The sequence below is a fragment of the Zalophus californianus genome, chromosome 17, assembly GCF_009762305.2.
Source record: "Zalophus californianus isolate mZalCal1 chromosome 17, mZalCal1.pri.v2, whole genome shotgun sequence".
Classification (NCBI taxonomy): Eukaryota; Metazoa; Chordata; class Mammalia; order Carnivora; family Otariidae; genus Zalophus; species Zalophus californianus.
Genome location: NC_045611.1, coordinates 33,192,425 through 33,207,037, shown reverse-complemented (window position 1 = coordinate 33,207,037; position 14,613 = coordinate 33,192,425). Strand labels below are relative to the sequence as shown.

Genomic DNA, 14,613 nt, shown 5'->3' with positions numbered 1-14,613 from the left:
GATATTTGATCTCAGTTGGGAAATGCTGTCAACTGTTGTTTGAGCTTCCCAGCGTTATCCAGATTTTCTTAGATGTACAGTCCTGGAGGAGTTCAGAATTTTTACCAGAACGGGAAAGAATTAATGGCTAGAGTTAGATAAAGCAGTTTCTTTCCTCTTTTCTCTCTTCTGCTCTTCCTTAAAATTGCTTGAAAGTAGCATCTGGGTTGGGTGTCAGAAGTGAGAGTCTTGGGGAAAGAAGTCAGATGGTTTGCATTCTCTCTCTTCAGAGCAGTGAAGGGCGAAGGGACAGAGGAAAGCAAATGAAAAAGCCCTTCTTCTGAAACAGTGGCCTAATGAAGCGATGGTCCAGAAACTGAGAGCAATAGACAGTGGCATTGAAAAGGAATGTTCTCATTTCTAGGAAAGCAGGTGTGAGCACCTCCGAAAAGAAGAAGAAAATGAAAACTTTATGATCTAGGACACAGAAACAGGATGCATTCTCTGCACTTTTACTCCCGTGTCCTAACCAAGGAGGGGCTGACATAGCAAACAGAACATTCCTTAACTATGAATAACAGTTTTAAAGGCCTACAAAGTTTGCAGAAGATTGTAGACCATTTTTCCTTTTAATTTTTATGTCATCATCCATATTTTCTCTCTACTTTTGAATCTTAGGATACAGTGAGAATTATTTGGGATGTGAGTACGTTTCTTGTCTACAAATAGAAGAGGTAGAGGGCTTTTCCTTTAGCTTTGATACGGTGATCTTCCTAATTTAGTTAGGCACGGCTTTTTTTTTTAAGTGACCTTGCTGTATCTTCATCAGTACTGTAGAAGATTATACACATGGTGCCGACCTTAAAATATAAAATAAGGTATTCCATTTTTGAGATATTTCTAAACCTTTAACTTTTAAAAAAATTACATGCTGTGGATATATTTTTTTTAATTTTATTTATTTATTTGACAGAGACACAGCGAGGGAGGGAACACAAGCAGGGGGAGTGGGAGAGGCAGAAGCAGGCTTCCCGCTGAGCAGGGAGCCCAGTGTGGGGCTCGATCCCAGCACCCTGGGATCATGACATGAGCCGAAGGCAGATGCTTAACGACTGAGCCACCCAGGCGCCCCTGTGGATATTTTCTTAATAGCTCTATCTCTGTACACATGCAGACTTGTTTCCTTAGGCTACATTCTAAGAAGTGGAATAGGCATCTTTAATTCTGATCGACATCTCTAGCTCTCGGGCCAATTGCCCTCCTTTCTGGTTCTGACATGTTGACCCACAATGTATGAGTGTCCATTTCCTGGGGAATGCTCATTTTAAGGCATGTAATCTCCTTTTTATCACCGTGTGGGACATAGGTGTGGATAGATGGACACCTGTGATCTGAGAGCCCCTTCGTAAAGAAGCACTTCTGGGCTGAGTCCTGGATCTGGGCCCACAGCTGAACCCGGGGGAGCTGAGTCTGAGTGGGGAGGCCTGGAGACGGGTCATGGCTCTGGGATTGACTGCAAGGCGAGAGGCAGGACTTGGGCCAGCGTGGTTCAGGAGCACTGAGGAGGGTCTAAGGGAATTCTGTGTGCGGGAAGTTTACCAGGGAGGTGATATTTACGCTCTCAAAGTCTGAGTGAGAACGTACTCCAGGCACAGGCTGGCCTGTGCAGGAGTAGGGTTCTAGTGGCTGTACTGGGAAGAAGAGCCTAAGAAGGCAGGGACTGCCCTGAGAAGGAGTTTGGAAGTGACACAAGTCGGTTGAGGAGGTGGAAGATGGCCTAGAGAAGGGAGAGGCCAGGGGGCAGGGAGGCCAGTCTGGAGGCCACTGCAGTGCTGGACTGAGGGGAGGGAGGAAGGACTGGAGCTGTAAGTGAGAGTGAGAGAGAGCACAAGCTGGGGGGGAGGGGCAGAGGAAGGGGGAGAAGTAGTCTCCCCGCTGAGCCTAATGTGGGGCTCGATTCCCAGGACCCCGGGATCATGACCTGAGCCAAAGGCCGACGCTTAACCGACTGAGCCACCCAGGCGCCCCAGGAAGTTTTTTGTTTTTTATTTTTGTTTGTAGGAGGGACACGATATGGAGACCTGTTAACCCCAGAGGATGAGGAAGAAGGATGAGCCAGGAAAGACTGAAATTTCCATTTGGGGAAAGAGTAATTCAGGGAGGAGAACACAAGGAGAAGGAATAGGTTTTGGAGAAAGATAAGGAATTTAGTTTTGGATTTATTGATTTGGAGGTGACATCTAGGTAGGGGTGTCTAGCTGGCAGCTGAAAATATAGGAGCACGGGTATGTGTATGTGTGTGTGTGAATTTCTTTGTAAAATTTAAATTCTAGAGCCTCTTGAAGATGTCGTTCAGACTGCACCAGGACCGCCCTAGGCCTTGCTCACTTCTCTTGGTGCCCGTGTGCATTTGAGAAAAATCAAACAGGACAGAAGGGGAGAAATGCCAGCACCTTAGACCTCAGTCCCACTCTCCAGAGGAAACTCCTGCTAGCAGTGTTTATGTATTCTTCCAGAAATTTGTCTTGCATATACATACACATCTAAGTCTATAAATCCCTGGAAAGGGTGAGTCAGACACCAACAGAAACTCCGTACCTGTACTGTGTCAGGCATATGCAGTAACTTCCCAAATGTTGTGTCGTGTGTCTGTTGCTGTGTGCATGGGTTTGGGGTCCCTCTGTTTCCCCAGGGGTCGGCGCTGTTCACAGGCTGACCCGAGTTCCTTCTACCGGTGCTCAGTTTCTGCAGTGGCTGGGCATGTAACTTTTTGGTCTGTGAGGCTACACACTTGGGTCTTTTCCTCCTTTAAATGTTAGTTTTCTTCAGTGAGTATTCATTGTCATTATAAAGATCTTGTTATAAAAATATACAAAGGTGGGGTGCCTGGCTGGCTCAGTCAGTAGAGCATGATCTCAGGGTTGTGAGTTCAAGCCCCACACTGGGCATAGAGCTTACTTAAAAAAAAAAGGTTAATTAACAACAGTAATTAACATGTATGAGGTTTTTTAAAAGATTTTTTTATTTGAGAGAGTGAAAGACCACAAGTGAGAGGGACAGAGGGAGAGGGAGAAAGAATATCAAGCTGACTCCCCGCTGAGTGCAGAGCCCGACATGGGGCTTGATCTCATGACCCTGAGATCATGAACTGAGCCAAAGCCAAGAGTCAGATGCTCAACTGACTGCACACCCAGGCACCCCCTAACATGGATGCATTTTTAAAAGGTAGACTGTTTAAATGTATACATTTTTTTAAAAAGATTTATTTATTAGGGTGCCTGGGTGGCTCAGTTGGTTAAGCATCTGCCTTTGGCTCAGGTCATGATCCCAGGGTCCCGGGATCGAGCCCTGTGTCGGGCTCCTCTGCTTAGTGGAAGCCTGCTTCTCCCTTTCCCTCCTGCTTGTGCTGTCTCTTACTATCTCTCTCTCTCTCTCAAATAAAAATCTTTTAAAAAATTGGGGCGCCTGGGTGGCTCAGTTGGTTGGGCGACTGCCTTCGGCTCAGGTCATGATCCTGGAGTCCCGGGATCGAGTCCCGCATCGGGCTCCCTGCTCGGTGGGGAGTCTGCTTCTCCCTCTGACCCTCTTCCATCTTGTGCTCTCTATCTCTCATTGTCTCTCTCTCTCAAATAAATAAATAAAATCTTAAAAAAAAACCTTTTAAAAAATTTTAAAAAAAGATTTATTTGAGAGAGAGAGCGGGAGAGTGGGGGGGGGCAGAGCGAGAGGGAGAGAGAATCTCAAGCAGACTCCTCACTGAGCGTGGAGCCTAATATAGGGCTCGATCTCATGACTCCGAGATCATGACCTGAGTTGAAACCAAGAGTCAGATGCTCAGCCAACTGTGCCACCCAAATGCCCCTAAATGTATACAGTTTTAAAAAATGAATCCGAGGGCGCCTGGGTGGCTCAGTTGGTTAAGCGACTGCCTTCGGCTCAGGTCATGATCCTGGAGTCCTGGGATCGAATCCCACATCGGGCTCCCTGCTCAGCAGGGGGTCTGCTTCTCCCTCTGACCCTCTTCCCTCTCGTGCTCTCTGTTTCTCATTCTCTCTCTCAAATAAATAAATAAAATCTTTAAAAAAAAATGAATCCGTACCCACTCCCGATTCACTTACCAGATTTAATCACTGTAAACAGTATGGTATATAGACTCTGTTCTGGGGGTTGGGAGAAATACACACACAAACACACACTTTTACGTGGGAAAATATAAAGAAAACGACAAATGGCCTGTAATCTTTTTAAATAGATAATAACCCCTTTAGAAAAGTAGACAAACAAATACACACTGAGAGTTTGAAAAGAATTCTATGCTTTTATGGTACTACTCTATACTAGCGCAGCATGATGTGAAATAAGACGTTGGTCTCCCTAAGTCTCCTGTCATGCCCTGTCCTTAAGGTAATCACTGTTAACAGTTCTCCTTCCAGAAAATTTGTAATGCAAATAGAAACTGTGTGTGTGTGTGTGTGTCTTTTTAATGCACCTGTAATGAATCTTGTTAAACACATGTGCTTTTTCTTTTAAGCTGAACACATCTGAGATCTTTCTCATCAGCTCATATAGCTCTACTTCCTTCTTTTTAATGGATTATTGGCTGTAATTTAAGGGAAGGTCCGTGAGTGCTGCTCTGATTATTTAATTGGATTCCATCGATGGACATTGAGGCTGTTTCTCAATTTTTTAGTTTTCCAGATAATGCTGTGGTGAATATCCTTATTCCCTCAGTACTTCTGAATGATAAAAAGAAAGGGACTTTTTTTTTTTAAATCTGCAACAACTGTTCTTTTTTTTTTTTTTAAAGATTTTATCTATTCATTTGACACAGAGAGAGAGAGACAGCGAGAGAGGGAACACAAGCAGGGGGAGTGGGAGAGGGAGAAACAGGCTTCCCGCCAAGCAGGGAGCCCGATGCGGGGCTCGATCCCAGGACCCTGGGATCATGACCCGAGCCGAAGGCAGATGCCTAACAACTGAGCCACCCAGGTGCCCCAGAAAGGGACTTTTTAAAAACAGCTTTATTGAAGTATAATTGGTATACAAAAAACTGTACATAGTTAATGCAAATATTCAACCTGATGAGTTTGGACACAGGCATACACCCCTGAAACCATCACCACAATCAAGGTAATAGACGGGGGTGCCTGGGTGGCTCAGTCGGTTAAGCGTCCAACTCTTGGTTTTGGCTCAGGTCATGTCGCGAGAGATCGAGCCCTGCATTGGGCTCCACAATCAGGGTGGAGTCTGCTTGAGATTCTCTCCTTCTCCCTCTGCTCTCCCCCCTGCTTGCATGTGTGCTTACTCACTCTGTCTCTTGAAATAAAATCTTCAAGAAAAAGGGAATTTTAAAAAATTATTCATATAAATGTTGTTTACCATTAATTAGGACAATTACTACAACCATTGGAGAGGTTGTAGTAATTTATATTTTCACATGTAGCATGCAAGTGCCTTTTCCATATATCTTTGTCAAAATTGGTTATTATTAACCGTAACATTTTTGTGGGGGGAAGTATCTTGTTATGGATAGTAGTTGAATAGAACTTTGTCAGTGCTTTCATGTGAGTCTGAAGTTTGTAATTAATGAGGACTTCAGTTAAGAAAACTGGAAAGCTTGACCTTGGTGTGGAGGTGGCCCAGGCAAGTTGCAGGCCTGGCAGGTGTCCCTGAGGAAGTGAGTGTTAGCCCCTTAACAGATGTTGGGTGAGTCTCAGCAGGGACCAGCAGGGGCTCTTCTGCCTGCCTTGGCCTGGGAGGCATCAGGGAGGCTGCCTCTGGCTTTAGGGATGCAGAGGTCCTAAGCTACTCATATCCCCCCCCCCCCCCCCCCCCCCCGGCAGCCCAGTTGAAAAGGCGTGAAACAGGTTCTTCCCTTTTATATAGCCAGAGAAATTGAGCCTTCGAGGGCCATTTCTTTACATTCTTAACCCCCCCTCTTATGATGAGCATTATGAAATTCGTGTATTTTTGAAAGGCTAGCACTTCTCCTCTGGTAGAGCTTATCTCAGAGCCAAAGTGATTTTTTTTTTTTTTTTGCTTCTCTTTTGATTTAAATGATCTGTGCATTATACTTTTTAAAAATATAGAAACTTTTTTGTTTATATCTCTTTCTTGTCTCATTAAATTGTTACTAATTTTGAGGTTAATGTAAATTTTTCCCTAGCAAATTAATTTCGATTCACATTCTTTTTGGGGGGCACCCTTCCCAGTTACACAGTGGCACTTATTTTATCATACTGCTTTTATGTAACATACTTTTCCTTTATAAACAGGGAGTGGAGTGCTTTCTTGCTCACTTTTCCTTTTAAAAAAACAAATACCGATGCCCTAATAGAAGGCACTGTGTTTTGGTCACATTTGAGTTTTGGTCAAGAGTTATATTTTCAGGGGCGCCTTGGTGGCTCAGTCGTTAAGCGTCTGCCTTCAGTCGGGTCTCCTGGGATCGAGCCCCGCATCGGGCTCCCTGCTCGGCGGGAAGCCTGCTTCTCCCTCTCCCACTCCCCCTGCTCGTGTTCCCGCTCTCGCTGTGTCTCTCTCTGTCAAATAAATAAATAAAATCTTTAAAAAAAAAGAGTCATATTTCCACATTAAAATGAGAAACTGTAAGGCTGGGGTAGGAGACATTCAGCCATATTTACTAATTAATCACAACTGAGTTTTGATCCCGATGTGGGAGAAATTGAAATTTTCCCTGGGTGGTTGGAGGATTTCAGAGGCATAAAGTTACCTTAATTTGTGAAAGCAAGCTTACAGAGTTTCTCTAGTCTCTGGCCTTTATTAGGTCATCATGCTGACCTAATAAAGTGTGCCAGGCATATAGTGGGCGCTCCAAAAACAGGATTCTGTTCCTTCAGGATTCTTTAAGCACCTAGACGATCTGTGGCACCGTGCCAGTAAAATCATATACAGTCCACAGAGATAGAGCTACCTCAAGGTGACTTAAAAATCTGTACTGGAAGTGTTTTTCCCTCAGCGTACTAAGATTTCTCGATTCCTGAAGGGTTTTACGCATAGCTAGTTGCATGTAGGCGAGAGAGGCAGTGATGTTTGTGTTCCTCCCGCGTGGGGAGGAGATGGCCCCGGCGACCTGAGGTGGGTTCTCGTGTTCTTACTGTTGGAGTGTATTTGAGTTTCAGTAACGCTCCTTCCCCCCACACCCTTCCCCCCCCCCACCGCTTCCAGTGTCACACATGCAAATCAATAAAAGAATTAGAATAACCTGTGGAACCAGTTTTTCCTAAATAGGGAGATGGTTCCACGGAATATTAATGTTTAGGGTGGTCTTATTTTAAAAGCTTATCCGGCTTGATGTGCTAATCAGAAACCTAGAACCCTAGTGATAAATGGAATTTTAGAATCTTTTCCATTTTTTACCAAGTTCAGAAGTGTCTGTGGGGTACCTCAGTTGGTGAAACAAGCGACTCTTGATCTTGGGATTGTAGGTTTGAGCCCCACATTGGGTATAGAGATTGCTTATAAATCTTTTTCTTATTTTTAAGATTTTATTTATTTATTTTAGAGAGAGAGAATACAGGTGGGGGGAGGAGCTGAGGGAGAGCGTGGAGCCGTGCTGAGCACGGAGCCGGACACGGGGCTTGATCCCACGACCCTGACTGAGATCATGACCTGGGCCGAAATCAAGAGTCAGACACTTAACCAACTGAGCCACCAAGGTGCCCCTAAAATCTCAAGAAAAAAAAAAGTGTCTTATTAGACCTTTGTTTGCCTCATGATCATTTAGTTTCTTTATTTACACTTGTAGTGATGGGGACCTCATTACCCTTCAAGGCAACCCATTCCATTCCCTGCAGCTGTGGTCATTGGAAAGCTCTCCTTCTGGTCATCTGAAGCCTGCCTGTGGTGGAACAGTGTGGAACTTCTATGTTATCCACCACAAAACTACTTTAAATGAGTATTTCTTTTCATTAGACTGGACAAGGATCACTTTTGACTGATGAACCTTCTTTCCTTCTAGTGTGTTTAACTAGGCACTCAATAATGTCTAGAGAATAAATTCTCACTCAGTTTCTTGTGATTTGAAGATTAACTGGAAATTGGGCTAAATATTTTTTGCCTGTATTTGAATTAGAAATGGTGTAAATGGGCCTTTGTGGAGTAGATACAGTGACGTTTAGGGGTTTTTCCCGTTGGTTAAAATGGAAGTATTCCCCAGTGGTTTTGGACCACAAATATGCTTTGATCATTCATAGCAAACGATCCAGTTAGTTAAGAAATCTGTTTTCCTTTTAATTTGTGGTCCTCATCCTTCTGAAAGAGCAGCACAAACTGTGGAATTTTTGGACTGATCATTTTAGCTGTTGTCTTCAAGAACCTGAAGGGGATAGCCTTAGGAAAAAACCCTGGGAAGCTTTAAGAAAAAAATCAGAAGGTGATGATCCTAAGGTACCCAGCAGTGTACTCAGGAAGACTTGACCCCACTGGGAGTGTACGGATTTGTGTGCAAAACTCCCTGGAGTTTTAAGATCCAGTTTGGTGGGGGTTTTTTTTGTTTGTTTTGTTTTGTTTTTGCAGCGTTGCACAGTACACGAGCCTAACACCGCTCCAAATTATTCCTTACCAAATGGACCAGCTTTTGACATTAAGGGCCTGAAAAGGATCCTGGTTGCTAACCCCCAGCTTGTGCCTGAGGGACACTGAGGCTGGAGAGCACCAGTCCCTTTCTGAAGGAACACAGCTGCCTTCAGGCAGAGCCTGAGTCTAGAACTCAAGTTTTTTGACTCTTAGTCTAAAAATAAAACATTAGAAGAGGCAGACTGTTGTTGCTTACTTGGCCACGTTTTAAATGTTATAGCCAAGTGGGGGTTGGGAATTAGGCATTTTTTTTTTTCCTTCCTCAAGATCATTTTTTGTTTCCTGGTGCTTCCAGCTTCCTGGGACTCATGTAACTGCTCTAAACCAGGATCCTTCAGGACTGTGTTCCTGCGGGGCTGCCCTCCATGCCTGCCCCCCAGCCCTGCCGGGTGCCCCTCTCGCTCCCAGGCCCTTGGCAGCCGTTGCTCTTAGCGCCCTCCTCCTGGCCTCCTGCTCCGCCACTGTTGTCCGAGGAGACCCTGTGAGATCCATCCTCACGCGGCCTCCGGGGTCGCCAGCATTCAGCGGAAGTTTAGCAGATTTCCTCCCATTGCCCCCTCACTTTCCCTCCTAAAGGTGGCTCCTCACAGCTGCACCTGCTACCTTCAGTTTCTTCTGTCCTCCGGTAATAATCGACTGCGTTCAACTCAGTAGCCGGCCTAGTGGGATTTTCCTTTCATCCTGTTCATTGATTCTCCAGCCTCCTTCTTCCCACTGCTGGTCGAGCTCTGCAGGCCCAGCCATTGTGTGTGTGTGTTTGTGTGTGTTTGTGTGTGCACGCGCGCGTGAGCATGTGTGTGTGCAAGTGCGTGTGTGTAGGCGTGTGTGTGCGTGCGCCCGTTCCTTTCCTGTGCCACCCCCCAGGCCTTCGTCCAGCCCTTCTGCAGTTGCAGTAATTTATGGACTGCTCTCTCTGCATCCAGTCTTGTCTCTTGGCCAGTCCATTGTCGACACAGTTGCCAGACGAATCTTCTTCAGATGCTGCATTTTTGAAGTCAGTCTTTCCCTGTTCCCTCTCAGAAACATGGAAGTAGCTCCTTGTTCCCCTAGGAAAGTCCAAACTTCTTAGCTCCTCATTCGGAGCCAGCTGTGGCCAGGGGCCCACGTTTCTCGGTGGCTTCTCCTGCACCTCCATCGTTCGCAGCCCGTGGAGTTTGCTTAGTGCTTCCCCGGGCAGCCTCCTTCCTCCTGGGCTCTGGAAATCTTTAGCTCCTTCATGGAGCCTTGTCTGCTGGCCATTCTTTTCAGGTCTCTGCTGACGGTCCCTGGCTCACTTGTTCATCTGACGCTTGATTCACTAAGCAAACATCACAAAAGACATGCTGTTTTGTTTTTTTTTAAAGATTTTTATTTATTTGACAGAGAGACACAGTGAGAAAGGGAACACAGCAGGAGGAATGGGAGAGGGAGAAGCAGGCTTCCCGCCGAGCAGGGAGCCCGATGTGGGGCTCGATCCCAGGACCCTGAGATCATGACCTGAGCCCAAGTCAGATGCTTAACGACTGAGCCACCCAGGCGCCCCAAAAGACATGCTGTTTTGCTGCTGTTAGGAATAGATCATAGAGGGGTGAGAGGGTCAGGGCTCTATGGCCAGGAAGCTCACCTGTGGCATCTGGATTCTGTATCTTTCTGTGTTGGTGTCTACCGGATTGAAGTGTAAAGGCAGAGGCCGGGCCTTCCATATTAAAATTTAAAAATAAAAAAAATGTCACCAGCGCATGTCCACGCAGTGAGTGTTCTGCACGGGCACATTAATCTAGTCCACGGTAGCTGCTACACTCTGTTGCCGTTAAGACTTCTTGGAATTTTGGGGTGCCTGGGTGGCTCAGATGGTTAAGCGTCTGCCTTCAGCTCAGGTCACGATCCCAGGGTCCTGGGATCGAGCCCCGCATCGGGCTCCCTGCTCTGCGGGGAGCCTGCTTCTCCCTCTCCCTCTACTGCTCCCCCTGCTTGTGCTCTCTCGCTTTCTATCAAATAAATAAAATCTTTAAAAAAAAAAAGACTTCTTGGAATTTCTTATTTAATGTAACTCTTACGGCATTTTTTTTTATTAAATTCTGTATATTCCCATCTTAGCCTAGCATCAGTTGTAACATTAAAATTAAGGTAGAAATCTATGAACATAAAGTCATCAGTGAAGTTATAAGACTTAATTAGATAAGGGTATTTAAGATAGTGATTTCTCATCAGACTGGCGTTGCCTATAATATTAACTTCCCTGCTTTTTTTTTTTTCCTTCAGTCTGCATGAAGAAATCAGTGATTTTTATGAATACATGTCTCCAAGACCAGAGGAGGAGAAGATGCGGATGGAGGTGGTGAACAGGATCGAGAGTGTGATTAAGGAGCTCTGGCCCAGTGCGGATGTGAGTACCTGTCTGGGTAGCTGGGTGCTGAGGGCGCTGTCCCTGTGCACAGGCTGGAGAGAGTCTCAGTCCTCATACTCAAGTCTATGTGCGTCTCACCACTTATGGTCCAATTAAATTTTAAAGGCAAATGGTTTCCTCTAGCCTTTAGAATTCGGGGCATCCTAATTTTTGCAGTGAATCGGTTGACTTAGTTAAAACTCTTTCTTTGTAGTGCTGAATAGCAATACTAAAGGTAAACTACATTTAGGAATCGTTAGTATACAGAGAAGAAAGATCAGGCCTTCTTGTAGTAGTGTGTTACTGGATCTGATGTAGGAAAATCCCACTACTGTTTTATTCCAACCTGCTGGTACAAATGTTAATTGTTTATAGCCAAATGAAAATGTCAAGTAGAAGTTTTTTTTCTCTTTAAATTTTTTATTGTTATGTTAATCACCGTATATTATATCATTAGTTTGTGATGTAGTGTTCCATGATTCATTGTTTGTGTATAACACCCAGTGCTCCATGCAGAACGTGCCTTCTTTAATACCCATCACCAGGCTAACCCATCCCCCCACCCCCCCTCCCCTCTAGAGCCCTCAGTTTGTTTTTCAGAGTCCATCATCTCTCATGGTTCGTCTCCCCCTCCGATTTCCCCCCCTTCATTCTTCCCCTCCTGCTATCTTCTTCTTTTTTTTTTTTCTTAACATATATTGCATTATTGGTTTCAGAGATACAGATCTGTGATTCAACAGTCTTGTACAATTCACAGCGCTCACCATAGCACATACCCTCCCCAATGTCTGTCACCCAGCCACCCCATCCCTCCCACCCCCCCACCACTCCAGCAACCCTCAGTTTGTTTCCTGAGATTAAGAATTCCTCATATCAAGGTCATATGATACATATCTTTCTCTGATTGACTTCTTTCACTCAGCATAACACCCTCCAGTTCCATCCACATCGTTGCAAATGGCAAGATCTCATTCCTTTTGATGGCTGCATAATATTCCATTGTGTATATATACCACCTCTTCTTTAGCCATTCATCTGTTGATGGACATCTTGGCTCTTTCTACAGTTTGGCTATTGTGGACATTGCTGCTATAAACATCGGGGTGCACGTACCCCTTCGGACCCCTACATTTGTATCTTTGGGATAAATACCCAGTAGTGCAATTCCTGGGTCGTATGGTAGCTCTCAAGTAGAAGTTTCTTATGTCATTAGAAGTTCATTTTCTTAGGCAAATGCAGGCATAAGTCTGTTTTCCTTTCTTGATACTGCTGTTTCCTTCTTTCTGGCCCTTCCTTGTCTCCCTCTGCAGACCCACCCAGTGAACAGAACCCAAGATTTCCTCTTTGCTGCTTATTTGTGATTCTTGTTGTTGAAACTAAGTGAATACTTTTTTAGGGCTTTTTTTTTTTTTTTGAGGGTCTGTTACACAATTTTGTGCATTCAAAGAAGTTAGAATCCATTACTCTGTGTTACATGGCTTTTCTTTAGACTTTGTCATGGGATGGTGATGGGGGTGCTAGGGAAGTTTCTTTTGTCCAGTTGGCAAAACAGAAAATCTTTGAATAAAATACTGTAGGTGAAGGGAAGGGGTTGATGGTGGGGGGGGGTCAATTTTATTTTATTGAGCAGCTACTGTGTGGTCACATGGATTCTCCCATGTGCTCCAAGTCTGTGTCTCTCAGCGGCGGGTGAGTTTGCCACCCAGGGGTCCCTTGGCAGTGTTGGAGACATTTTGATTATCATTGACTGGTAAGGTGCTCTGGGCATATAGTGGGTAGAGGCCAAGGATGTTCCTAAACATTGTACAATGCACAGGACAGCCCCTCACAGACAGCTGTCTGCCCTGAACATCAGCCGTGCTGAGGTTGAGAAACCGTGATTTAAATTAATTCTCCTCCTCTGGAGGTGGGGGGTTTTATCCATCTTTTTGTTCCCAGGGGAGAGACACGTACCTGTGATTCCATTCCCGGGTCCATCTCACCTCTGGGGCCGAGTGTTCACCCTTTATTGCAATTCCTCGCCCACCCTGAGCCTTCTGCTGTGCTCCCTGGCTGAGATAGGATGTGTCTGGTTTTACGCCTCAGCAAGGCGTTAGGATGACACTGCCTGCTGTTCTCCGTGGAGCTGGCCTGCTGCTGACCCTAACTCATGGGCCCTCGAGAAGATTCTCGCCTAGGGAACCCAAATTATGCCTTTGTTGAACATGTCTCTGCCTTATAAGGGAACACGAGTGACTTGAATATTACTTTTGAAAGTTTTCTATTTCAGTCTGGGCATTTGATATTTTAACCTTGTAAGTTTAAAGTATTTTCCTAATGTCTGCATATGAGAGGTAGCATTCCTGCTTCCGGAAAGCCATGGTGTTATAAAAAAAATGCCCTTAGGGCACCTGGGTGGCTCAGTCGTTGAGCGTCTGCCTTTGGCTCAGGTCATGATCCCAGGGTCCTGGGATCGAGCCCTGCATCGGGCTTCCTGCTCTGCGGGAAGCCTGCTTCTCCCTCTCCCACTCCCCTTGCTTGTGTTCCCTCTCTCACTGTGTTTCTGTCAAGTAAATAAATAAAATCTTAAAACAAACAAAAAAATGCTCTTGTAGTACTAAAAAACACCAACAGAGGGTAGCAAAACCCCAACATTTCTCCATAGCATGGTGGCTTTTCATTGGATACTTTAATGTTAATAATTTTTTCTATTTCAGGTCCAGATATTTGGAAGTTTTAAAACTGGCCTGTATTTACCTACTAGGTTAGTACATTTATGAAGCTTTCAGGGGATTGTGCCTTTTTCTGGATTTTGGCTATTGATGGTGGAAGAGTAGAAACAAAAGAGATTTATGAAATGAAAATTCACTTTATCTGTATTTTATTTGAATTACCTTGAGGGTAGGATATCACTTGAGATGATCCTCTCAAACTGACACCTCTGTCACCTGGGATAGATGTGAAAGTGGACTCCGTTAACAATTTCGGCAGTTGACCACCTGCCTGCAGAGAACTGTTCGCCTCCATAACTGAACCCACTAACTCAGCCGTCGATGTCGTATTATACGATGCAGCCTTTTACACTCCGGAATGACAGCCCTGTCATTTCTTATTAAGAACTAAGACTATTAGCAGTTGTTCCAGCATCCGGACCCGGAGCTTCAGGCTCCAGACTCTTCTCTGAGGAAGGCCCCTTACTAATTTCAGTCTCCTTAAATGAGGCCAGTCGTGGCCCATGGCCTGGGGCAGGGTGGGGCCTTTTGGGGGATGATGAGCCTTCCCCAAGGGGTGAAAACCTGTTTTCTATAAACTGAAATTTCACCATGTGTTTGCTTTTGCTTTTATTGTGGTAAGAATACTTCATGTGAGATTTACCCTCCTAACACAGTTTTGGGTGCACAGTACAGTATGATTTTAACTGTAGGCATCCATCATGTTTTTGGATTTGAGCTTGATTTGATCTACTTTACCCAAACTTAAAATGTGTTGATGTGGAGAGATCCTAGCAATTTCTGTTCTGCCCGTTGCTATCGTAGGCCCATAAAAGCCATAAAATATCCAACTTGGCATTCATGAATATTTTTCCTTATTTAGATTCTGAGTTTTAGCAAAACCCTGAGTCACTGAAAATTTTAATTGAATTTTCTGAATATGTAGTACATTCCCATAGTTCAGATGGAAAAGGCACACAATAA

At 44.8% G+C, this 14,613-nt stretch overlaps 1 protein-coding gene across 5 annotated transcripts in view; it reads left to right on the top strand.

Moving 5' to 3' along the window:
* TENT4B (terminal nucleotidyltransferase 4B) overlaps positions 1-14,613 on the top strand; it is a 74,178-nt gene that overhangs the window by 42,226 nt on the left and 17,339 nt on the right. For all 5 annotated transcript variants that reach the window (XM_027619548.1, XM_027619547.2, XM_027619550.2 and 2 more), the window contains exons 2-3: positions 10,816-10,939; positions 13,636-13,682. In XM_027619548.1, coding sequence (XP_027475349.1) covers positions 10,816-10,939; positions 13,636-13,682 — 171 coding nt within the window. The remainder of the gene's footprint in view (positions 1-10,815; positions 10,940-13,635; positions 13,683-14,613) is intronic.